Below are 26,311 nucleotides of genomic sequence, written 5' to 3' on the forward strand. Positions count from 1 at the left end.
AATCGAGACCAAAAGAACTGTGGAACAGATCAACAGAACCAGGAGTTGGTTCTTTGAAAGAATTAATAAGATAGAGAAACCACTAGCCAGCCTTATTAAAAAGAAGAGAGAGAAGACTCAAATTAATAAAATCATGAATGAGAAAGGAGAGATCCCTACCAACACCAAGGAAATACAAACGATTTTAAAAACATATTATGAACAGCTATACGCCAATTAATTAGGCAATCTAGAAGAAATGGACGCATTCCTGGAAAGCCACAAACTACCAAAACTGGAGCAGGAAGAAATAGAAAACGTGAAGAGGCCAATAACCAGGGAGGAAATTGAAGCAGTCATCAAAAACCTCCCAAGACACAAGAGTCCAGGGCCAGATGGTTTCCCAGGGGAATTCTATCAAACGTTTAAAGAAGAATTCATACCTATTCTACTAAAGCTGTTTGGAAAGATAGAAAGAGATGGAGTACTTCCAGATTCGTTTAATGAGGCCAGCATCACCTTAATTCCGAAACCAGACAAATACCCCCACCAAAAAGATGAATTACAGACCAATATCCCTGATGAACATGGATGTAAAAATTCTCAACAAGATAGTAGCCAATAGGATCCAACAACACATTAAGAAAATTATTCACCATGACAAAGTAGGATTTATCCCCAAGACACAAGGCTGGTTCAACACTCGTAAAACAATCAATGTGATTGATCATATCAGCAAGAGAAAAACCAAGAACCATATGATCCTCTCATTAGACGCAGAGAAAGCATTTGACATAATACAGCATCCATTCCTGATCAAAACCCTTCAGAGTGTTGGGATAGAGGGAACTTTCCTTGACATCTTAAAAGCCATCTACGAAAAGCCCACAGCAAATATCATTCGCAATGGGGAAGCACTGGGAGCCTTTCCCCTAAGATCAGGAACAAGACAGGGATGTCCACTCTCACCACTGCTATTCAACATAGTACTGGAAGTCCTCGCCTCAGTAATCAGACAACAAAAAGACATTAAAGGCATTCAAATTGGCAAAGAAGAAGTCAAACTCTCCCTCTTCGCCCATGACATGATACTCTACATAGAAAACCCAAAAGCCTCCACCCCAAGATTGCTAGAACTCATACAGCAATTTGGTAGCGTGGCAGGATACAAAATCAATGCCCAGAAATCAATGGCATTTCTATACACTAACAATGAGACTGAAGAAAGAGAAATTAAGGAGTCAATCCCATTTACAATTGCACCGAAAACCATAAGATACTTAGGAATAAACTAACCAAAGAGGTAAAGGATCTATACCCTACAAACTATAGAACACTTCTGAAAGAAATTGAGGAAGACACAAAGAGATGGAAAATATTCCATGCTCATGGATGGCAGAATTAATATTGTGAAAATGTCAATGTTACCCAGGGCAATTTACACATTTAATGCAATCCCTATCAAAATACCATGGACTTTCTTCAGAGAGTTAGAACAAATTATTTTAAGATTTGTGTGGAATCAGAAAAGACCCCGAATAGCCAGGCAAATTTTAAAAAAGAAAACCATAGCTGGGGTCATCACAATGCCAGATTTCAGGTTGTACTACAAAGCTGTGGTCATCAAAACGGTGTGGTACTGGCACAAAAACAGACACATAGATCAATGGAACAGAATAGAGAACCCAGAAGTGGACCCTCAACTTTATGGTCAACTAATATTCGATAAAGGAGGAAAACTATCCATTGGAAGAAAGACAGTCTCTTCAATAAGTGGTGTTGGAAAATTGGGCATGAGAAGAATGAAACTAGACCAGTCTCTTTCACCATACACAAATATAAACTCAAAATGGATGAAAGATCTAAATGTGAGACAAGATTCCATCAAAATCCTAGGGAAGAACACAGGCAACACCCTTTTTGAACTTGGGCACAGTAACTTCTTGCAAGATACATCCACAAAGGCAAAAGAAACAAAAGCAAAAATGAACTATTGGGACTTCATCAAGATAAGAAGCTTTTGCTCAGCAAAGGATACAGTCAACAAAACTAAAAGACAACCTACAGAATGGGAGAAGATATTTGCAAATGACATATCAGATAAAGGGCTAGTTTCCAAGATCTATAAAGAACTTATTAAACTCAACACCAAAGAAACAAACAATCCAATCATGAAATGGGCAAAAGACATGAAGAGAAATCTCACAGAGGAAGACATGGACATGGCCAACATGCGCATGAGAAAATTCTCTGCATCACTTGCCATCAGGGAAATACAAATCAAAACCACAATGAGATACCACCTCACACCAGTAAGAATGGGGAAAATTAACAAGGCAGGAAACAACAAATGTTGGAGAGTATGCGGAGAAAAGGGAACCCTCTTACACTGTTGGTGGGAATGTGAATTGGTGCAACCACTCTGGAAAACTGTGTGGAGGTTCCTCAAAGAGTTAAAAATAGACCTGCCCTACGGCCCAGCAATTGCACTGTTGGGGATTTACCCCAAAGATTCAGATGCAATGAAACGCCGGGACATCTGCACCCCGATGTTTCTAGCAGCAGTGTCCACAATAGCCAAACTGTGGAAGGAGCCTCGGTGTCCATTGAAAGATGAATGGATAAAGACGATGTGGTTTATGTATACAATGGAATATTACTCAGCCATTAGAAACGACAAATACCCACCATTTGCTTCAACGTGGATGGAACTGGAGGGTATTATGCTGAGTGAAATAAGTCAATCGGAGAAGGACAAACAGTGTATGTCCTCATTCATTTGGGGAATATAAATAATAGTGAAAGGGAATATAAGGGAAGGGAGAAGAAATGTGTGTGAAATATCAGGAAGGGAGACAGAACATAAAGACTCCTAACTCTGGGAAACGAACTAGGGGTGGTGGAAGGGGAGGAGGGCGGGGGGTGGGGGTGAATGGGTGACGAGCACTGGGGCGGGCACTTGACGGGATGAGCACTGTGTGTTATTCTGTATGTTGGTAAATTGAACACCAATAAAAATTAATTTATTAAAAAAATAACATAGACTGCTATATGCAGAGGTTATATGCAAACATAATGGTAACAATATACCAAAAACCACTAATAGGCATGCAAAGAAAAATATATATCACTAAGGTAAATCAGCAAACACTGAAAGAAAGATAAGAAAGGATCAGAAAAAATCTTAGAAACAACCACATAAAATAAAATGATAAAATACATATCTGCCAATAATTACTTTTAATGTAAATGGACTAAATTTTCCAAAGAATATAGGGTGACAGAATGGCTAACAAACAAACAAACAACAAAAAACAGCACCCATCTTTATGTCACCTAGAACTCATTTTAGACCTAAAGATATTTGTAGATTGAAAGTGAGGGGATGTAGAAACACCGGTCATGCAAATGGATGTTAAAAGAAAGATGAGTAGCAAACATATCAAATGAAGTAGACTTTATTTTTAAAGTTTTTATTTAAATTCCAGTTAGTTAACATCCAAGGAAATATTAGTTTCAGGCGTACAATATAGTGTCATCAATTCCATACAACATTCTGTGATCATCACAAGTGCACTCTTTAATCCTGATCATGTATTGAATCTATACTCCCACCCACCTCCCATCTGGTAACTATCAGTTTGCTTTCTAACATTAGGAGTATGTTTCTTAGTTTGCTTCTCTCTCTTTCTCTTTGTCCCTTTGCTCGTTTGTTTTGTGTTAATTCGTTTGTTTTGTTTTTAATTTTCACATATGAATATGGTATTCGTCTTTCTCTGATTTATTTCACTTAGCATAATAATCACCAGCTTCATCCATGTACTTGAAAATGGCAAAATTTTATTCTTATTGGCATATATATATCATATATATATATATATCCCACATCTTTATATGTATACACACACACACACACACACACACACACACATATCCCACATCTTTATTCATTCTTTATCCATTCATCATCAGTCCATGAACACTTGGGCTGTTTCCATAATTTGGTACTGGAGATAATGCTGCTTTAAACATTGAGGTGCATATATCCCTTTGAATTAGTATTTTTCTATTCTTTGAGGAAAATTCCAAGTAGTGCAGTTACTGGATTATAGGGTAGTTCTGTTGTTAATTTTTGAGGAACCTCTATACTATTTACCACAGTGACTGCACCAGTTTGCATTCCCATCAACAATGCAAGAGGGTTCCCCTTTCTCCACTTCCTCACCAACATCTGTTGTTTCTTGTTTTGTTGACTTTAACCATTCTGAGAAATGTGAGTTATCTCATTGTGTTTTGTGTTTCCCTGATGATAAGGGGTTTTGAACATCTTATTTTTGTATCTGTTGGCCACCTGTATGTCTTCTTTGGAGAAATGTCTGTTGATGTCTTCTGCTCATTTCTTAATTGGGTTGTTTTTTGGGTATTGAGTTTTGTAAGCTCTTTGTACATTTTGGATACTAGCCCCTTATTAGATATGTCATTTGCATATATCTTTCTGCATTCCAGGCTTTAGGCCCCATTGGTTGCAAGAACTCACAAAATTCAGTCCCTCTCATTTTCCCAGCAAATGGCTATGGGGAAACGTTTTCCTTGTGCATTCCCCTGTGTGCTCCCTCTTCAGTCTCTAGTTGTGTTCTTGGGACTGGGTGAGCCTAGGGTTCTACTCCACAACCACCTTCTTGGATCAAAAAAAGTAGACTTTAAAACAAAGACTGTGAGAAGAGACAAAAAAGGCACTATGTAATAATAAAGGGGACAATTCCACAAGAAGATATAATAATTTTAAATATTTATATACCCTACATAGAAGCACCAAATTCCATAACACAGTTCATAACAAACATAAAAGATCAAATCAGTAGTTATACAATAATAACAGGGGACTTTAATACCCCACTTACATGAATGGACACATCATTTAAACAGAAAATCAATAAGGAAACAATAGCTGTGAATGGCAGTTGGGCCAGATGGATTTAGCAGATATATTCAGCACATGCCATCGTAAAGCACCAGAATACACATTCTTTTCAAGTACACATGTAACATTTTCCAGAATAGATCACATAGTAGCCTTCTCTGATTGACTTATTTCACTCAGCATAATACCCTCCAGTTCCATCCACATGGAAGCAAATGGTGGGCATTATAGGGTCTCATTCAATTGGGGAATATAAAAAATAGTGAAAGGGAATAAAGGAGAAAGGAGAAAAAATGAGTGGGAAATATCAGACAGGGAGACGGAACATGAGAGACTCCTAACTCTGGGAAACCAACTAGGGATGGTAGAAAGGGAGGTGGGTGGGGGGTGGGGGTGACTGGGTGATGGGCACTGGGTGGGGCACTTGATGGGATGAGCACTGGGTGCTATTCTATATGTTGGCAAATTGAACACCAATAAAAATAAATTTATAGGAATAAAAGGATCACATTGTAGCCTACAAAACAAGCCTCAACAAATTCAAAAAAATTGAAATCATACAATGCATCTTCTCTGACCATAACGCTATAAAGTTAGAAGTCAACTACAAGAAAAAGATTGGAAAAAGCACAAATACATGGATTTTAAAGAACATGCTACTAAACAATGAATGGGTCAACCAGGAAGTCAAAGAAGAAATAAGAAAGTACAAAGGAACAAATGAAAATGAAAACACAATGGTCCAAACCTTTTGGTTTGTAGCAAAGGTGATCCCAAGAGGGAAGTACATAGCAATACAAGGCTGCATCAAGATGCAAGAAAAATCTCAAATAAACAACCTACTCTTACACCTAAGGGAACTAGAAAAAAAAAACAAACAAAATCTAAAGCCAAAAGAAGGAAGTAAAAGATGGAGATTAGAGCAGAAATAAGGGATACAGAAATGGAAAAAAAACAAACAATAGAACAGATCAATGGAACCATGAGCTAGTTTTTGAAAAAATTAATAAAATTGATAAACCCCTACCTAGACTTATCAAAAAGAAACGAGAAAGGACCAAGATAAAATCCCAATTGAGATATGAGAAATAATAACAAACACCACAGAAATACAAACAATTATAAGAGAATATTATGACAAAATATATGCCACAAATTGGACAACCTGGAAGAAATAGATAAATTCCTAGAATCATATAAACTACTGAAACTGAAACAGGAAGAAATAGAAAACTTGAACAGACCTATAACTGGTAACAAAATTGTATCTATTTAAAAACTCAAAACAAACAAAAGCCCAGGGCCATATGGCCTCACACGCGAATTCAAACATTTAAAGAAGAGTTAATACCTATTCTTCTCAAACTATTCCAAAAATTGAAAAGGAAGGAAACTTACAAATTCATTCTGAGGCCAGAATTACCCAGAAACCAAAATCAGATAGAAACAACAATATAAAAGAGAACTACAGGCCAATATCCCTGATAAACATAGATGCAAAAATTATCAATAACATACTAGCAAACCAAATCCAACAACACATTAAAATATCATTCATCACAATGAAATGGGATTTATTCCTGGTCTGCAAGTGTGGTTCAATATTCACAAATTGATCAACATGATACATCACATTAATAAAGGAAAGGATAAGAAACATATGATCATTTCAATAGATGCAAAAAAAGCACTTGACAAAGTACAACATCGTGTAAAAAATTATCACCACAGGATTAAAGGGCACATACCTCAACATAATAAGAGCCATATATGGAAAACCTATGGCTAATACCATCCTCAATGGGGAAAAAAAAAACCAGAACATTTTCCCTATAGTCAGGAACAGGAGAGGGATGTCCACTCTTACCACTTTTATTTAACATAGTACTATAAGTCCTATCCTCAGCAATCACATAACAAAAAGAAACTTTCATTAAGGTGGATTATTAGTTTTTAGGGTGTTCATTTTTATAAATTTTATCCCTTTTAGTATCCAAGTTGGCAAGGAAAAAACAAAATTTTCACTATTTGCAAATGACATGATACTACATATAGAAAACCTGAAAGATTAAAAACAAAAAATACCTGTTAGAACTGATAAACAAATTCAATAAAGTAAAGTTGCAAGATGCAAAATCAATGTACAGAAATCTGTTACATTTCTATATGCCAATAAGGAAGCAGCAGAAGGAGAAATTAAGGATTCAATCTAATTTACAATCACACCAAAAACAATAAGATACCTAAGAATGAACCTACTAGAGAGGTGGAAGACCTATACTCAGAAAATTATTTTCTAGTGAGGGAAAATTATGAAACACTGATGAAAGAAACTTAAGATGGAGGATAGAAGTGGAAAGATATTCCATGCTCATGGATTGGAAGGGTTTTTATTGTTTAAATGTCTATACTACCCATTTTTCATAGACCTAGAACAAACCATCCCACAATTTGTATGAAACCACGGAAGACCCCAGGTAGCCAAATCAACCTTGGAAAAGAAAAGTCAAGTTGAAGGCATCACATTTCTGGACTTCAAGTTATACTACAAAGCTATAGAAATCAAAACAGTATGGTACAGGCACAAAAATAGACAGAGATCAATGGAATAGCATGGAAAATCCAGAAATGAACCCACAATTATATGATAACTTAATCTTCAACAAATCAGCAAAGAATATCCAGTGGGAAAAAAGACAGTCTCTTCAAAAAGATGATTTTGGGAAAGCTGGACAACATGCCAAAGAATGAAACTGGACTACTTTCTTACACCATACACAAAAATAGATTCAAAATCAATTAAAAACCTAAATGTGAGACCTTAAACCATAAAAATCGTAGAAGAGAACACAGGTAATAACTTCTTTAACACAGTCCATAACAACTTCTTTCTAGGTATGTCTCCTTAGGCAAGGGAAGTAAAAGTAAATATAAACTAGTGGGACTTCATCATAATTAAAAGCTTCTGCACAGCGAAGGAAATAATCAACAAAACTAAATGCAACCTATGGCATGGGAGAAGATATTTGCAAATGACATATCTGATATAGATATTCAAAATATACGAGAAATACTTATAAAAGTGAATACTCTAAAAATTAATAATCCACTTTAAAGAATATTTAAAGTAGAAATAGTTAAAAGCACCAACTACCAAGATTATCTGCCATGTGAAGTAATTAGTGACATCTAATGTGAGCACATTCTGCCATTTCATAGGCAGGGCCTAAATTTTGAAAACTTTTTACTTTTTACTCTCTTCATTAAATTTCTGAAAGCAAGATGGTATTAGACAGATGACCAATGTTATAATAACGTCTATTTGAAAATTTTGTATTACTAACTGCAATTGGAAAATACTAGGCATGTTTCAAAATTGCCATTGTGCTTTTATCCAGATGTTGTCAACCAAAGGCACTTAGAAAAAGTCAAAACATTTGGCTATAAAACAAAATTAACCTGTTGCTGTTTCAATTTTATTTTCTCATATCGATTTTTGGGGAGAATCCTCAATTATTTTTGTAAATTCAAAATTTCATCTTTGAGGAATTTTTGCCCCAAAAGAGATCTGAAGTTTTGAAGGACAATCAGGATCATCTTGCAAAACTTCCTGTGAGCAGTGAGTTTTTATAATACACAGTAGATTTAAGTAGTGAAAAGGACTCTCCAATGCTTATAAAAAAAACCAATAAAATACAAGTCAACCAAATTTTTAGGGTCTCATCTAAAAACTCAGTATTGTAGACAGGTCTTCTAAAAATGGACTATATTACATGCTCTAAAATATATCAGATTAATCAGCAGGATTACATAAACAACAGTGACATACCCAAGTGGGAAAGGGAGTCCTCTAATAACAAAAAAGGAGAAAAACAGGTTTTACATAACAGCAATTTGAAAAGTGAGACAATAAAAATATATGACTTGTCTCTTTTTCTCTTAGTATATCATGGCATCTGATACAATTTTTATTGATACTATTGATAATTAACAATAAAATGAAATTAGCTCTAAGAAGCATAGGAACTTAAGGTAAGGGACGCTTGGGTGGCTCAGCGGTTGAGTGTCTGCCTTCGGCTCAGGTTGTGGTCCGGGGATCCGGGATCCAATTCCGCATCAGGCTCCCTGCAAGGAGCCTGCTTCTCCCTCTGCCTATGTCTCTGCCTCTCTCTCTCTCAGTCTGTGTCTCTCACGAATAAATAAATAAATCTTAAAAAAAAAAAAAGGAACTTAAGGTAATTTTACAGGGAATAAGGTAATTTTACAGGGAAAATTGTTGAATTTCTTAGAAACACCAACTGCTAAATTTAGTATTAACTAGAATGCCAACATGAATTGAGAGGAAAAAAAGTTCTCACTCCATCCAGCAGCACATATTCTAAAATTAGAACTAGCCTAGGATAACTGCTGGTCTATTCACTGAGTCATTGCCTGTGGAAATTCCATTTCAGCTTTCTATTTTGGCTGATTTCCTCACAAACAGACATGTGACACAGCTACTTTTTTCCACATCCAGTGTAATGTAGTTTCACACAGACTGCAGCATAAACTGGAAAGGAAAGAAGTCTTGATAAAGGTTAATAATTTATTGGTTTTATCCCAAAGTTAGAATGCTTGAAAGCTGAAATGTCTTTGTTTCTGCTACCATTTGTAGTTGTTTTGCATCTTGGAAACAGTGCTTGCACTAAAGAGAGTTTTATTTTGCCATGGTGTACTTTGTTCCTCTTTCCAAATGTATTAAGTTACCTATATTTTATTCAGAATCCTAAATGATTGCCTTATGATTACCCTGACACTTAGCACATGATTGATGAATTCTCAGGATTCTCCATGCAGAATTCCAGTTCTCAGTCCTAAATATCATATTAAATTTATATAACCCTCCTTTCAACTAGTGTACCTACATGAAAGAAATACTTTCTAATTAAAGTCTGTGGGATTTCTGTTTCAGAAATTAAGTTTACTTTGTCTAATATGAGGACATTTTATTTAGTTTAGTACCATTTATTTGCATGCTAATTAATTTGAAAATAATATGTTTTTATACAATTTCAAAATATCACTTTCAGATATATGTATGTATGTGTATGTGTACACATATGAACACTTACTACATGCAGGATTCTAATCTAGAATAACTAAAAATAAAGCAAAATTTAAAATTTATTTCCCAAAGGATTTTGTTGTAATTATTTAAGATACCATTCAAAAGTCTGTGTAAATTTTAATTTAGGATAGTTTACCCTAATTGCTGCATCCCAGATTAAATTTTAGATTCTTAGAATTTTTTGAAATAGCTTTTGATAAAATGTGCTTTGATTTTTGCCTCATCACTAATAATCCATATGCTGAGAGACAACTGCTATTTTAGTTAAATCTGTATTATTCCAAAATAAAAACATTTAGAACTAGATTATACGTTATTTTCATTGCCTATTTTTTTTATCTCATTGTCTATATCTTAATGTGTATGAGCACAAGGGCAAATTTGTCAAATATATGCTCGAAATACTTGTTTAAATGAATTGATTAAATATACTTTTATATTTTAATTCATAGTGTTTCCCACAGAGTAATCACTCAATAATTATCAGCTGCTTAATAAACTGATAACGAGATATTCCCAAGGAATTCACATCTTAACAGTGTTCTTAAGAATCAATGACTAAAAAAAAAAAAAAGAAAAGAGAAAAACAATCAATGACTACCCTCTATGGTTAGGATTATTTCAACTATTGTTTCTCTCCTCATTCACCTTTATTAATATTTATTTATGCTGAAAACAAAAAACATGGAAGAAAAGAAATACAAGTGAACAATGTGATAGGAAACTATGTGGAGGCTTACTTTTTATGATGAAAATAAAATATTTTAAAAAGTGATGTTATTCAAAAACAAAAAAAGCATCATTTGCTGATTATTTAAAATACTAAATTATTTTTTGTAGGTCAAGTGACAGATACTGTGTTTTCCAGGTCCATATATGTCAACAGAAAAGTAGAATGAGATGAAGTGTTCTGTTGACAATGTAGGATAGCAAATTCACCATCAAATAAAATGTAATCACCAGGTATTTATTTGTGCTACTTATTTATTCTTGCTTTTTCTTTGGACTTCATTCCTTCTGAGTTATCACCAATAGTGGTAATGAAAAGTACAAAATATTTTGGGGTAAGTGGATAACAGAGGATGTGATTCCTATGACTGAGTTCTTACACCATATCAGTCAATGACATAGGGAATTATGAGTAAGAAGCCCCAAAGATCACATGGTAGTTTTAGACAATCTTACTCCTATCTCTTTCCGTCTGAGAAAAATTTACATAAAACTTATTCTTACAAGGTTTATATTGAGGAACTATTGAAATCAATAACTAAGCAGCATCTCCCAAATTATTGAGAAATTATTATATTACTAGATACCACAAAGTATCTGTGGAATATCCATAGTAGGGAAGAGTGTAAGCTTATTTAGATGCAGAGTATTGTGGAGATGTGGCATAAGATTGAAGAGGACTGGGACACCTGGGTGGCTCAGCAGTTGAGCATCTGCCTTTGGCTCAGGGCATGATCCCAGGATTCAGGATGGAGTCCCACATCGGGCTTCCAGCATGGAGCCTGCTTCTCCCTCTGCCTGTGTCTCTGCCTCTCTCTCTCTCAGTCTGTGTCTCTCATGAATAAATAAATAAAATCTTTAAAAAAATATTGAAGAGGACTGTAAATACTCAAAGGCAAAAAAAGTGTAAACATTAAATGTGAATTTGAGAACAGGAACCAGCGAAGATGAAGTGGCCCCCAGTCTAATATTGTGTATAATCCTCAATATGTATTGTTTACAGCAGAGCAGGTAATGATGACTTATCACTTCCCAATGAATTAAACATACCAGAATCATTTTTTTCATACGTGCTCCTGAAAAGATTTCAATACCCTTCTTGTTTGTGATAATGAAATATAATTTTTACAGTCTCCAAGAAATCCTTAGTCATTTCTGATCTTGCTTTCTTTTGAAGATTTGTTTGTTTTAGAGAGAGAGTGAGAGAGAGTGTGAGCAGGGGGAGGAGTAGAAAGAGAGGGAGAGAATCTCCAGCAGACTCCCTGCTGAGCGCAGAGCCTGATGTGGAACTTGATCTCATGAGATTCAGATCATGACCTGAACTGAAATCAAGGGTCAATCACTTGGGATGCCTGGGTGGCTCAGCGGTTGAGCGGTTGAGCATCTGCCTTTGGTTCAGGGCATGATCCCTGGTCAGGGGATCCAGTCCAACATCAGGCTCCCTGTAGGGTACCTGCTTCTCTCTCTGTCTCTGCCTCTCTGTATGTCTCTCATTAATAAATAAATAAAATCTTTTTTTAAAAAGTCAGTCACTTAACTGAGCCACCCAGTCACCCATTTTTGCTCTTTTTCTGATGCTTTTGCTTCTTTTTCTTTCTCATATATTCAGTGAGTCACCAAATTACATTTGTTTCTTCAATTTGGGAATATCTCCAATATCTCTCACTTCCTGCCATGTTTCCACATCAAGTCACCACAGTACGCTGAAATTATTTTACAATAGACTCCTAAATGATCTTATTCCCTTCCATCAAATCCACATTATGTATTCTACTATATTAAACTTTCTGTATATTCATCATTTGACTTTCTTTCTTAAATATCTTCCCTGGGTCTTAACCATGCTCATAATAAAGGCCTACCCACTATGATTGATTTTCATAGCTCTTTAGAGTTAGGCTCCATACTGGCAGTCTAGCCCTAACACTCCAAATTTACCAAACATGAGTCCTGCATTTGAACTAGATGGTCTCTCCCAGTGTCGTGTGGACTATTCCATTTCAAATTCATTCCTGTGCTTTTCTCCCTGGCTAGAATTCATCTACTCTCTTCTCAGCATAACTAAATCTAACCATCCATTAAATCATTGATACTGCCCCCCTCTTTTCTTCCAAGCCACTAACTTGGTGTCTGAAGTCATGTTTCCTGATATTGTTTAGTTGTGAAATATTTGATATTTGAATTCCTATGTCCTTTCCAAAATTTTAAGATGTGGCTTACATTTTACTTCTCTATATTCTTAGTACTCTACCTTGTATTTTGTATGTAGTCAGTAAATTAACTTGAAATATACAGTGAGGTTCTTAGCTTAAAAGCTATTACCAAAGGCCCTGTCAACCCAGATTTGACAAATATAAAAATTCATTTGTAGTACGTGCTTTGCTTTTTAGATATAGTTGTGTTCTGACAAAGAGCTTAGATAATCTGTTCTCTAAGTCCCCAACACATTTTAGTTTTTTAAATTGCCAGTAAAAACTTTTGTTCAAAAGCAATATATACACAAATTTTAGCTCAGCCTTATATTTTCATTAGCACATATTTTGAGTGAGCTATATCTAAATTATCAAGTGGGGGCGCCTGGGTGGCTCAGTTGGTTAAGTGTCTGCCTTTGGCTCAGGTCATGATCCTAGAGTCCAGGGATCAGGTCCTGCATCTGGCTCCCCACTAGGTGGGGAGTCTGCTTCTTCCTCTGCTCCTTCCCAGCTCATGCTACTGCTCTCATCCTCTCTCTCTCATTCTCGCTCTCTCTCAAATAAATAAATAAAGTCCTTAAAAGAATATCAAGTGGATCTGTTTGGTATCAATAATTACTAAAGGATTATGAGTATTCCCAAAAAGGGGGTTAATCAATGTTTTATCTGGAATCAAAGAGTAGTCATGAATACCCTATTATACCAAGTCTTCTCTTATTTTTCCTGGATGGTAATATGAAGATTTAATCCACAAAGAAAAGTGATCCCCATATTCTATCAAGTTTTACTTCTGCTAGACTTTCAATTATGTAATACTATAATGAAATGATAAAAATGTCAAGCTTAACATATTTTAGCTTATGATGAACATGTTCAACAGAGTTCCCTGGATGCAAATCTTTCTGCAAAGCATTTTGATACAGCGTTTTCAATTGGCAAAATTGAAACCAAAGACTTAGAGGTATGTAAGGCAAATGGGATAACACTGAATCATGTTCCATTATTTTTTAAATGGCATTTTTATGCCAACACGAACAGAAATGTAGCCATTATGTTTGCAGTTACACTTCTGACTGTAACATTATGCCATTTCCACCATCTTACTGGGAAAATGGTACTGAAAAAAGAAATCTTTTGAACAAATAGATTGAAAGAAACTGTGTGAGCCCAAAAACAACTACAAGATTTTTTATCTTCAAGGAATGTAATATTTGTCCATTGAAAATTCCACAGAATATAATAGTTTTTAAAGGAAAGAAAGAGGATTGGGGGATTAAAGAAACAAAGTGAAATAATTTTAAAATATTCTTATGGTAAAAAAATAAAATATTCTTAATTATTATTATCTAAAATATTCTTAAAAATTATTTAATTTTTTAAAATTTATTTATTCATGAGACACACACACACACACACAGAGAGAGAGAGAGAGAGAGAGGCAGAGACATAGGCAGAAGGAGAACCAGGTCCATGCAGGGAGCCCGATGCTGGCCTCGGATCCTGGGACTCCAGGATCATGCCCTCGGCCAAAGGCAGGCAGGCACTAAACTGCTGAGCCACCGAGGGATCCCCTATGGTTATATATCTTAACAGGTGCCTATAACTTACATGTTTACCTCAGACCTCTATATTCCTATCTGTAGGAAAAGAGGAAAAGTCTATTTAAGGGGACTTAACTAATGACAACACATTTCTAAAATGGGCTTAAAATCTCTCCAAAGTGCTGAGGGATAACTGTTAAATAGTTAGAAACAATCATACTCTGACCACTTCTTTGAATTACAAATTTATGTATATACTTGCTTTTTCACTGAATGAGCACAACCAATTTAAAAAACAGATAGCACAGTTGCATTTCAAAGTGGCAAATAATAAAGCGCCTGCAAAAGTGCTCTAATTGTCATCCACAAACATCTACATGCAAGCAGCACTGGGGTAGAATGTTTCAGAGCAACAAATAGTGTTTGCTAGCAGAACAACATGGTGACAAAATTTAGAAAAGTAAAAGAACATGTCTCATGGAAACCCAACAAAAAAATCCCCATTATCATTTGATTTATATAGAAACACATTGACATCTAAATCCAGAAAATAATTTCGTAATGCATACTCAGACTTGCAGTAAATACTGTGACTGAAAAATGGGCCATGAAGGGAATGGCTGAGAGATGGTTACCATGAAAATGACCTAATTAAAATTTAAAAGGAAAAAATCATGACAGAAACTGGTATGCAGATGTTAGAGAATAGTCTGGAGAGAGAACAGAGCCTGAAGAAGGGAAGAGACATCAATTACAATGGAACAAGACAAGTGGTTATAAACAAAAGTGATCCTGAAACTCAGAAGAATAAAATGGGCGTTGAAGTAAATAAATAAATAAGTAAATAAATAAATATGTGTATAATAAATATAAAATTCATTTATAATGTGACTTAGGTAAATTTTAATTTTCCATATAAGTTATAGTTAAAACTCTGCCACAACTATCTCACAATATTGTGAGGCTCAAATATAAGTTGTGAAAGTGCTACATCAACTCTAAAATGCTATACTCAAGTAAGACAGACAATATTTACTAAAAATGCAAATGAAACCTCTCATTCCAACTCAGGGAGAAGGCAAGCAATGAGTTCTCTGAGACACAGAGGGAGAAAATTTCACCCTGATCCATTCCCAGATTATCTTGGAATCACAGGCTCTATATATTCACTCTACGGGCCAGCTTTGAATGCAGAGCAAATATACTATATACTATATAATTCAGACTAAGAGACTTGTGGCCAATGTTACACAAGAAATGTATGGAGAAAAATCCTTCTTCTTTGTGGAAGAAAGAGATTCCCTTCCCACTACTTAAACTTCATAAATGTTTATTGCCTGCATAAATGTCATAGTGAAATATGCTAATTTCTCCTCTTTGAGGAAGGAATTAGAGGGGTAGGAAAGAAGATAAAGAGTCGCTAAAACATGCCAAAACCCATAACATTCTCCCAAAAAAAAACTAACTCCTGGGATAGAAAAATAAGTCTATGATGCACCAGGTATGTGTACATTATAATGACCATTTTACAGCTACGGAACTGAAGCCTACTGATGATACCTACATGACTTATTTAAGGCCACTTATCCAACACCACAATAAAACTATTTCTGGGTTTTTATCATATCAAAGCTCTGGCATTTTCCAAATACAGCCTTCCATTGGGAAAAAAAGCAAGAAGAATAAGGAGGTAAATAGAACTAAACCATATTTTTAGTTTTCTTTCTTAAAGATCTATCATGAAATTTTAGGAATATTTAACATTCTGTAAAATTTCCATTAAAATTTTAAAGTTAAACACCATTTCCACAATCTCTGATCATTAACTCTCAATGCATTTTCATTACATTAGAAGCACATGCAATAGTAAATCATGGTAAGATTTCCTAAAATTTTCAAGAAAGAACACAAAATCATTAAATACAGAGTTAAAAAGACCTTAGAAACAATCAATTCAAACCACCTCATTTTATAAATAAGGAAATTAAGGCTCAGATAGATTAAGTGACTTGCTCAGGGTCACACAACTCGACAGTTCCAGAGTCAAGGTCACACAACTCGACAGTTCCAGAGTGAAGATCATAATTTAAATCTCCAGACTTGTAGCCCAGGGCTTTGTTCTTTTTCAAACCTATAAGAAATGACTACTGGATTTAAACATTTAGTCCAGAATATCCTTAAAATGGAGTGTAATTCACAAGAATAAGCCACGTGGCAAGGAATTAATAGTTAGTTCATACCAAAAATGAGCTGCCAGTCACCGTGATAAGATCTGTTTCTTTCTGAGAACCATGGTTTCCTGCTGCACTGGAGAATCCAAACTGGGTCTCTTCCTCCTGTCCAAAGAAGTCAGAGTCAGGATGTACATTCCATTCTGCTTTGGTTGGCGTCAGTAGTTCTGAGACACTGTTTTCACAAAGGGTGCTTGAAGGAGTCAGAGCATCTGTGTCCACTGTAAGCTTACTGCTGGGGGTCAAAGCCTGGGGCTCTTGACTCGAGTTTTTCATAGCCAAAGAGCCCAGAGATACCAATGGCCCCACACTTAGACTTGAGACATCATCCATATCTAAGGGACTCTGCTGAAAACCAGAGGCTGTCGTTCCAAAAAAGAGAGAGGTATCCAGACTCTGAGGAAGGTCACTGATGGCCATCAAGGCCCGAGGGTCCACAGCCTGCCCTAATGAATTATTATTATTATTAGCAGGGAGGCTCCCTGCCAGAGTTGAACTCACAGAAGCCACATCAATAGTCAAGATTCCAGAGTTTGCCAATGCTGTGTCCAGCACTGCAGCGGAGCTACTGCCAGGCACATCAGAGGAGAGAGATACTAGTTCTGCATCACTGAGGTCATTCTGTCCCTGGCTGGTAAGTTCACTGCTGGGCGTAAGAGAATTTGCAGCTTCTAGCTGAGCTAAGAGATCCTGGCCAAGGTTGTGCCTTTTGGCCAAGTGGGTCTTCATGCTGTGCTTGGATGTGAAGAGCTTATTACAAGTAGAGACTGGGCAGCGGCTTTTCCAGGTGTCCACGTCCTGCAAGTGTTTCTTGGAGTGAATGTAGAGACTACTGCGAGCAGAGAACCTGGCACAGCAGCCTTCCACAGGGCACACAAAAGGCTTTGTGCCCAGGTGGGTTATGCTGTGGCCTTTCAGATGCTCAGCCCTTGTGAAAGATTTCCCACAGCCTTCCACAGGGCACATGAACCTCCGGTCATCCTCGTGCTTCCTTTTGTGCCTCAAGAGTTTGGACATGCTGGTGAAGTTCCAGCCACAGCCGTCAAAGTCACAAAGGAAAGGTCTCTCACCTGTGTGGCTCCGCAGGTGAATTTTCAGGCGACAAGCCTTGTCGTACTGTTTGCTACAGCCTGGAAAAGAGCAGGAAAAGAGTTCCTGTTCCCTGAAATGGGCACGGTTATGGGAAAACAGGGCACTCACTGTGATAAACGTCTTCTTGCAGCCGGAAAATGCGCACTGGTATGGCCTCTCAGGTTCGAAATGGCTGCGCTGGTGGGCGCTGAGTTTGGCCTGAGTGGGGAAGCTCTCCTCGCACACCTCGCATTTGAACGAGTTCTCCTGCTCATGGCCCTTCATGTGCGCCTTGAGGTTATACACCGTGGTGAAGCTCTTGCCACAGCCCTCCGCAGGGCAACCAAAGGGCCGCAGTTTGTCGTGCGACTGCAGGTGCCTCTTGAGCTTGTAGGAGGTGGTGAAAGTCCATCCACAGCCGCCCAGGGGGCACTTGAAGGGCCGTTGGCCCTGGCTGCTGCTGTGAGTCAGCAGGTGCACCTTCAGCTGGTGCTTCTTGGCAAAGGTCTGTCCGCACTGCGCCTCGGGACACAGGTACAGCACCACGCCCGGGCCCGGGCCCAGCGGCCTGCGGGGACTCTCGGCTGCGGCCCGGCCCTCTGCCTCCTCCTCAGGCGCTGGGGCCGGCGCCGGTTCAGCCGGCTCGGCCAGCAGGAGGTCGGGCGGCAGCTCAGGGCAGTCGTTGGGCTGCGCGGCGTGCGGGACCCCCGCTTGCGGAGCCATCAGACCCCCAGGCTGAGGGGCAGGCGCGACCTCAGGCTCCCAGGCTGGCGGCGGGGGTGTGGCCAGGGTGAGGACACCGTTCTCGAAGCGCAAGAGTAGGTTTTGGTTGTGAATGGTGACGGTGCCCGTGAAGGCCGCGGCGGGTGCCAGACTTGGGGCGGGGATCGGGTTCTGGGCCGGGGCTGGGGCGGGGACTGCAGACAGGCAGCGGGGGCCTAGCGCCTGGCGGCCCGCGGGATTCGCGCCACTCTCACCCTGCTGCAGCTGTGGGACCGACTCGGCCTCCTCCCTCCATACAGGCCCTGCGGCCTGGCCATCGCCCGCGGTCTCCACATCGCCACCCACCGGGTCCAGCAGCACCAGGAAGAAGTCATCGCTGTCGCCGCCACTAGCATAATCCGACCTGGGCGCCAACGGGCTCAGGCCCGGGCCCCGTGAGGCCGCGCGGGCCTCCTCGCGCCGCCTCCCGGACCCGCCATCTTGGGGGCCCCGGAGCAGCAGGAGGCGGCGCGCGGGGACCTGGCCAGCCCGCGGGTCAGGGCCGCCGTGGAACCGGCTGCCGCCCGCGGGGCTGCCAGCACCACCGCTCTGTCGTGTCCCTCGAGGCGGGAGCAGCCTTGGGCTTTCCATCTCCGAGGCGGTGAGGCTCGGCTGGAACCAGAGCCGCGGAGGAGGCGCGACCCCGCCCCCTGCCGCGGGCCCGAACACGTTCCTGAAAGGAAAAAAAAAAAATGTGCAATGCGCAGAAACTGGCCCTATCAGATATTAAAACGTGTTTAACGACACAGTGATTTAAATATTCTGGTACTGGATCTCTGGAACAGAATAGAAAGCCCAGAGGCAGAGCCTCGTATGCACAAGTAAGTTCTACATCCAGTATTTGTAGGAAATCAAGGATGTCTTCCCAGATGGTGGGGAAATGAAAGTTCATTCGGTACATTTAACCTAGCAATCTATCTGCTAAATGCAACTTAAATCTCTGTGTCATTATATATACCAAAATAAACACTCCCACTCCCTCCCAGTGCTAAGTATGGTGCTTTTAAAAAAATTGTTTGCTGGTTGGCTGCCTGGCTGGCTGGCTGGATTTATCAATCCAGTGAGAGAAAATTCCTGGAACAATAACACTTTGTGTCAACATCAAAGTACCATAATGCTAGCAAATGCTAATGAAAATGATGTCCTTTTCTTTTTTATTTATTTATTTATTTATTTTTTTCTGGATAGCTTCCATATCCAGAACTGTCTTGAAAAAGGTCCTCAGGAAAATTTGTCTTACAGTTCGTTTTTTTGGCTTGCTGATGCAGAAATTAGAATGAGTAAGAGGTGAGGCCAAAACAGATTGCCACTGTTCAGCCTAGAAGTGCAAAGCTTGGAAGATGAAACAATTTATACTGAATCCTGGAAAACCCAACCCACTCCTGGGTCCTTCCAAGACAGTGCCCAACCTAAACCAACTCTTTGCCATTACATCATGGTAAATCTCATGTCCAATCCCACAGCATTCCTCAGAACATTCCTCAGTTAATGATAGATTCTCCAGCACATGGAGGTCTCTGGACAGAGTACCAGTTAAACGTGGTAAGATTAAACCCTAAGTCACTGTGATGGACTCTACTGAGAAAAATGCACATATGACCATGTTCAATAGTCCTGGTGTACCTGCTTGCATTTCAGCGTGGTGGCCCAATCTCATTGTAATGGATTTGGCCTGTGATGCCTTACTGATTGTATTAATGATGAGGATGATTTTCCGACTTGTCTGTCATCTGTGATTTGGGAAATGATATCAATAAATGGTGAAATATCTAGCAAGGGAAAGGCTTAGAGTGATGACTAAATTATTGGATACATATAGTTTAAATAATCCCCACTTCCCCCTTTTTAATGATAATGGACACTTGCTGATCTCTTGATAGGAAGAACAATTTTATTATCCCTAACATTTGAAACCTCGTCAAAATTTTTACTTCACATATTTTCCTTCTGTTACATTTTTAAAGGAAGCCATTTTTTAAATCTGAGATATAGAGGAGTGCATAAAACATATCTGCCAGATTTAGATAACTTATAAAAATAAAAACCTAATAAAGTCATTTTTGAAAAAGGCTCCTTGCTCAACTGGGAGACTGCTTCTGTCTCACTCTCTGCCCCTCTGTCCTGCTCATGTGCACTCTCACCATTTCTCACTCAAATGAATAAATAAAATCCTTAAAACAAAAACAAAACAAACAAAATAAAACAAGGAAAACAACCAAACACCCATGTATCTAGGATCAAGATCAAGAAACAGACCATTGCCAGCTTTCCTGGATACAGACAGTATTCCTCTCAATCACAACCCGTGCCCTTCCTTATAGATAAAGTTATTATCCCGACATTGCGATAATCATTTCAGTGCTTTCTTTATAGCTTTACCATTTTTTGTACACATTCCTAAATAATATAGTTTATACTAAGTTATATAAATTGAATTGCATGCTTCCTTTGATCGCTTGTTTCTCTCACACCGTATCATGTAATACATGTGATTTGATAGACTCATCCAAGTTGTTCAAGATAGTTGTAAATCCTTTATCCCCAATGTTGACTAGCATTCCAGTGTATAGTTTTAGTGAAGTGATTATGATATAATTATACAGTTCTACAGTGGATGGACACTAGAGTTGTTTCTAGATTTGTTTGTTTGTTTGTTTGTTTCTAGTTTTTAACTACTATGAACAATGTTGCAGTAAACATTCCTGGAAATTTCCCATGGAACACATGTGTAAAAGTCTCTTGGGTATACCTCCAAAACCACATTCACTTGGCTATAGGGTATGAATATCTTCAGCTTTTCTAGATGACGCCAAATTGGTTTCTGTAGTAGTGGTGCCAATTTACCATTTCACAAGTAGCATAGAGTTTTTGCTGCTAGACATCTTCACCTACATGTAAGATTGCCAAAACTTTTTTTTCCTTTTTTTCTTTTTTTTTTTTTACTATTACCGTTCAGCTTTGGCATATTCTTATGTTTATGAGCCTTTGGATTTTCTCTCCTGTGAAAGAACTGTTCAAGTTTAACTCTGTCAGCCATTCTTCTATTTTCCGTCTTCACTTACTCATTTATTGAGTTCTTTATGTATTTTAAATACTAGTCCTTCGATTATATGTTTGGCCAAAATATTCCCTTGCTCTGCTGCTTGCATTTTCACTTTCTTTATGCTATGCTTTGTGAACAGATGTTATACAGTCAAATTATCATTCTTTTCTTTATTATTAGTGCTTATCTGTTTAAGAAGTCTGTCCCTTCCTTGGGGCTGTGAACATATCCTCTATATTGTCTTCTAAAATAGTCATGGTTTTGTCTTTCACAGTTATGTGTTAATCCCCCCACAAGTGATGCTTTTGTATGGTGTTGAGTAGGTTTCTATTCCCCACCCACCCCTGCCTTTGGATATCTGATTGTCTCAGTGAACCACGTTTGAAAAGTCTGCTCTTTTCCAAATTATTTACAGCAACACATGTATCATAAATCACTATGTATTCTGGGGCTGAGAGAGAGTACTCAAGGATAGACCAATTTGGAGTGGGGAATCCCTTCTCCAAGGCTGGAATTCACACCTCATTGGAGAAAGTATAGGAGATACTGTTGGATGGCAGATAAATTTGCTGGTTTGTGGGAACTAGAGCTGGTTTTCAGAACCAGAGCTGGTCTACAGTTACAGGGTAAGCAGGACACAACCCTATGGAACACATCAATGTGGACAAGCCACAACTAGTGGCATTGTGTTTGGGCATGTAGTAGGAATAGGGATGCTGGTGGAGTTAGAGGCCTGGAGCTAAAAATGTCCTGCATGTAGAATCAGAAGGGCCTTGGTGTTGGGAGGGCTGTAGCACTGGGAGAACTAGAGAGGATAAACCTGTTGTTGGACAGAAGGTAAGGGGGGCAGAGTGGGGAGCAGTAGAGAAAGTAAGCAGAGAGAATCAGTGGGCAGGTGGTTTAGAGCACAGGATGTCTCTATGAAGAAAGTCATAGAAAGCTGATCGCCAGGCCACACCAGGATTGCACATTCAATGAGGACAGTTGTTCTCGTCTCCTGCCTGGGGCAGAGCACTGAGAATATCCTCATACCCATGCCTCTAAGAACCGGAAATAAGAGGGGAGGCATTTCCTTCAATCTCCCTCCAGTGTCTTCTACTGAGAAAATAGAACATTGTGTCACTTTGAAGGAGAGACACCTAAAAATTTTGTCTATTATCAGAAAGCATGTTTTGAAGGGTGAATTTAGAGTGGAGAAGCACTACATTAATAATTGGCTTCGTGTACTTTATCAGTTTAAGGGATTCACTTCTATTCTTAGTGTGCATGAATAGCAGACACCCTACCTGCCAGGGTTATTGTTAGCTCACCCAAGGAATAGTATCATCCTGTTATTTCTCTGGTAAATTAATGATTAAAGAAGTAGGACTGGCCACTGCAGAAGCCTTAATAGACTACTTAGGATTCTTGGTGGACCTAAGGTTCCCTGGCCTGAACTGAGTTTTGCTGCAAAACCCAGGCTCTGGCACAAAGGGTTATCATGAGGCTAGGGCAGAGAGCCTGTGAGCCCTGCATTCTAGTCCTACCCAGGGCTTGTCTGCTCCACCTGCAAGGAGATCCTTGGCATATGGTGAGATTGTCTCTCTCACTATAGTGTTGTCCTTGAGAATAGAGTACTTTATACCCTAAATGCTACTCTGCATTCCTGGCAGCCACACCTAACTAAACAGGAAGAAAAGATGCTTGGATTTCATTTAAAATCATGCCCAGCAGAGCCCCAGCCATGGAGGAGCAGGGCATAAGATTCCTTTGTTATACTTACAAAGCATATATAGTTACCATTTTTGGAAATGTGTGTGGTTTCTTTATACTTATCTCAACCGGTTTTAGGCTCTAAAGTGGACAAAAGTTGTTGGGAGAAAATGGCACATATTTTTGCCATTCATAAGTGGCAAGCGGTCCATTCTGTAGCAATTGGCTTGTAACTTATATTGAGAAGAGACATTTTCACTAAAACAAAACAAAACAAAACCTTTTTCTTTCTGTGGGCCTATATTTAATAGAATAAGATACCACTAGTCAGGAGGAAAATATTGTAAAAATTTCTCATTCTTGTACTCTTATACTGTCTTCCTAGTATTACCAGTGTATTAAGCATATTCACCTCTTGGGCTCAGAAACCACACAAAACAAATCAGCCCACACCTTTCTTTTCACACAGATGACTGAATTGGCTTCTTATTGCAGGCACCCTCAGACCTTGTACATGAGGACTTGTGTATGAACAGGGAGTTTGTCCTGTAAATGCTGTTTGGTCCTGCTGCCTGGTCCAGCTCTCATAACTGCCACTGTGGTAATGGTGAGATACAAATGTGAAATGTGAAACTTTTAAAGTTTGATACGGTGTTATATTAGTTTTAGCTGTAAAATATAGTGATTCAACAATTCCATACATTACCCATTGCTCATTAAGACAAGTGCACTCCCAAAAACAGACACATAGATCAATGGAACAGAATAGAGAACCCAGAAGTGGACCCTGAAATGTATGGTCATCTAATATTCGATAAAGGAGGAAAGACTATCCATTGGAAGAAAGACAGTCTCTTCAATAAATGGTGCTGGGAAAATTGGACATCCACATGCAGAAGTATGAAACTGGACCACTCTCTTTCAAGCCGCTCTTCATCCTGGAGGAGCAGGAGCTGGGGGCCATCACTGAGGAGTCAGCCACTGCTTCCCCTGAGAGTGCCTCCCCGACGGAGCGGCCCAGCCCGGCCCACCTGGCCCGGGAGCTGAAGGAGCTGGTCAAGGAGCTGAGCAGTGGGGTCCAGGGGGAGCTGGTGGCCCCGCTGCACCCCCGCATCGTACAGCTCTCCCATGTCATGGATGGCCACGTGAGTGAGCGAGTCAAGAATAAGGTCTACCAGCTGGCCCGCCAGTACAGCCTCCGGATCAAAAGCAAATCTGTGATGGCCAGGCCGCCCCTACAGTGGGGAAAGGTGGCTCCCACCGTTCCCTCCCTGCAGGAGGAGGCTGGAGCACCCTCGGGCGGCACAGGTAGGAGAAAGCCGGTGCTGTCCCTCCTCAGCCACCAGCAGACGGCGGCCCAGGAGCACAGCCCGCCCAAGCCCGGCTCGCCTCGGCATTTCCCCTTCAGCCCCACTGCTGCCAGCCCGAAGGCCAGCTCACCGGGGCCCCGGCCCTCCTCTCGGAGCCCCCTCAGCCCCTTTGACACTGAGACCTTCAGCTGGCCCGATGTCCGAGAGCTCTGCTCCAAGTACGCCTCCCACGACGAGGCCTTCCAGGCTGAGGGCAGCCGGCCCCGCGGCCCGCCCGTCAACTGGAGCCGCTCGGGGCCCGAGAACATGGTGGAGCCCCCTCCGGCGGGCAGGGTGGGCCGCTGCTGCAGTGTGGGCGCCAGGAGGGGCCAGGCGGGCCCAGAGGCCGCCCAGCCCCAGCTGCCCGGGATGCTGCCCCAAAGCAGGCCGGTTGAAGAGGAAGCCCTGTATGTCACAGCAGACCTCACCCTGGAGAACAACCAGCGGGTGATCGTCATGGAGAAGGGGCCCCTGCCCTGCCCCGCTGCGGGGCTGGAGGAGCGCAGTGGGCAGGGACCAAGCTCACCAGCAGCCACAATGAGACAGGGCCTGGATTTCCAGGAGACTGGAGTTTCCAGGAGCCCGGAGTACTGGCCAAAGGAAGAGGGTCCCAGGGACCCAGCGGACCCAGGCCAGCAGGGCAGAGTGAGAAACCTGAGGGAGAAGTTCCAGGCCTTGAACTCCATAGGATGACTCTGAGTCTTGGGAGGAGCCGTGTGGCAGGGGAACTCTGAGGAACCTTGGAGTGCTTGCCCACAAGCCTGCGCTCACCCTGCCCACGTGAGCCCCTGAGAGGATGCTCTGGGGTACTCAGCAAGTGTCTTCACCTGCTGGGAATGCCCTGGCGCTTCCCTGGGCTCATGGCGACTTCTGCAGGCCCTTCTTCCCACCGAGGCCAGTGTGGGCACTTCCCTCATATATAGTTCTTCTCTGGTAAGAAGCCAGATATTTAAGCTCTCCTCTTCCTGGTGAGAGCAAGCCATGCTCAGGCCTCCAGTGCTGGGCTGACCACTGCCAGGCTGAGGAGACGGGGGAAGGTGGCCTGGGGAGGCTTTGCTCTTTAATTGCGCCTTTTCTTAGGATCCAGGCAGGAGCAAGACCCATAATTTATTGCTTTCCATTCTGTGGTGTATTTGTGTGCACACGTGTTCCTGAGTGTGTGTTCTTCCGTTGTTGATTCCTCTCCTGTGAAGAATGTAATGGACTTGGTTCAGGTACTTTTGTAGATTGTCTTGCTGACTCTGTGGTTGTCGCTAATGTATATACATTTCATTATTTGCCAATGGTGCAATAACCGCTGCTGACCAACCAAAAAAAAAAAAAAAAAAAAAGACAAGTGCACTCCTTAATCCCCATCACTTAACCCGTCCCCATACTACCTTCCCACTGGTAATCATCAGTTTGTTCTCTGTGATTAAAGTGTGTTTCTTGATTAGTCTCTCTCTCTCTCTCTCTCTCTCTCTCTCTCTTCTCTCTGTCTGTTTTTTTCCCCTTTGCTCCTTTGTTTTGTTTCTTAAATTCTACATACGAGTGAAATCATATGACTTATTTCACTTATCATTATACGCTCTAGCTCCATCCATGTTGTTACAAATGGCAAGATTTCATTATTTTTCATGGCTGAATAATTCATATGTATATTATATGATGTGATATATATACATATATATCACATCTTTTTTATCCATTCATCA

General features: G+C 40.0%; 2 protein-coding genes across 2 annotated transcripts; one reads left to right on the plus strand and one right to left on the minus strand.

The window, feature by feature from the left end:
* Positions 1 to 15,348: 15,348 nt before the first annotated feature.
* LOC140597530 (zinc finger X-linked protein ZXDB) lies at positions 15,349 to 19,198 on the minus strand. Its single transcript, XM_072746361.1, has one exon. The coding sequence runs from the start codon at positions 19,122 to 19,124 to the stop codon at positions 16,704 to 16,706; it is 2,421 nt and encodes an 806-aa protein (XP_072602462.1). The 5' UTR covers positions 19,125 to 19,198; the 3' UTR covers positions 15,349 to 16,703.
* Positions 19,199 to 24,116: 4,918 nt separating this feature from the next.
* Positions 24,117 to 25,947, plus strand: LOC140597529 (pleckstrin homology domain-containing family G member 3-like). The gene has a single exon (XM_072746360.1). The coding sequence runs from the start codon at positions 24,132 to 24,134 to the stop codon at positions 25,308 to 25,310; it is 1,179 nt and encodes a 392-aa protein (XP_072602461.1). The 5' UTR covers positions 24,117 to 24,131; the 3' UTR covers positions 25,311 to 25,947.
* The last annotated feature ends 364 nt before the right edge of the window (positions 25,948 to 26,311 follow it).

This window comes from Vulpes vulpes, unplaced genomic scaffold (assembly GCF_048418805.1).
Source record: "Vulpes vulpes isolate BD-2025 unplaced genomic scaffold, VulVul3 u000000669, whole genome shotgun sequence".
NCBI classification, from domain to species: domain Eukaryota; kingdom Metazoa; phylum Chordata; class Mammalia; order Carnivora; family Canidae; genus Vulpes; species Vulpes vulpes.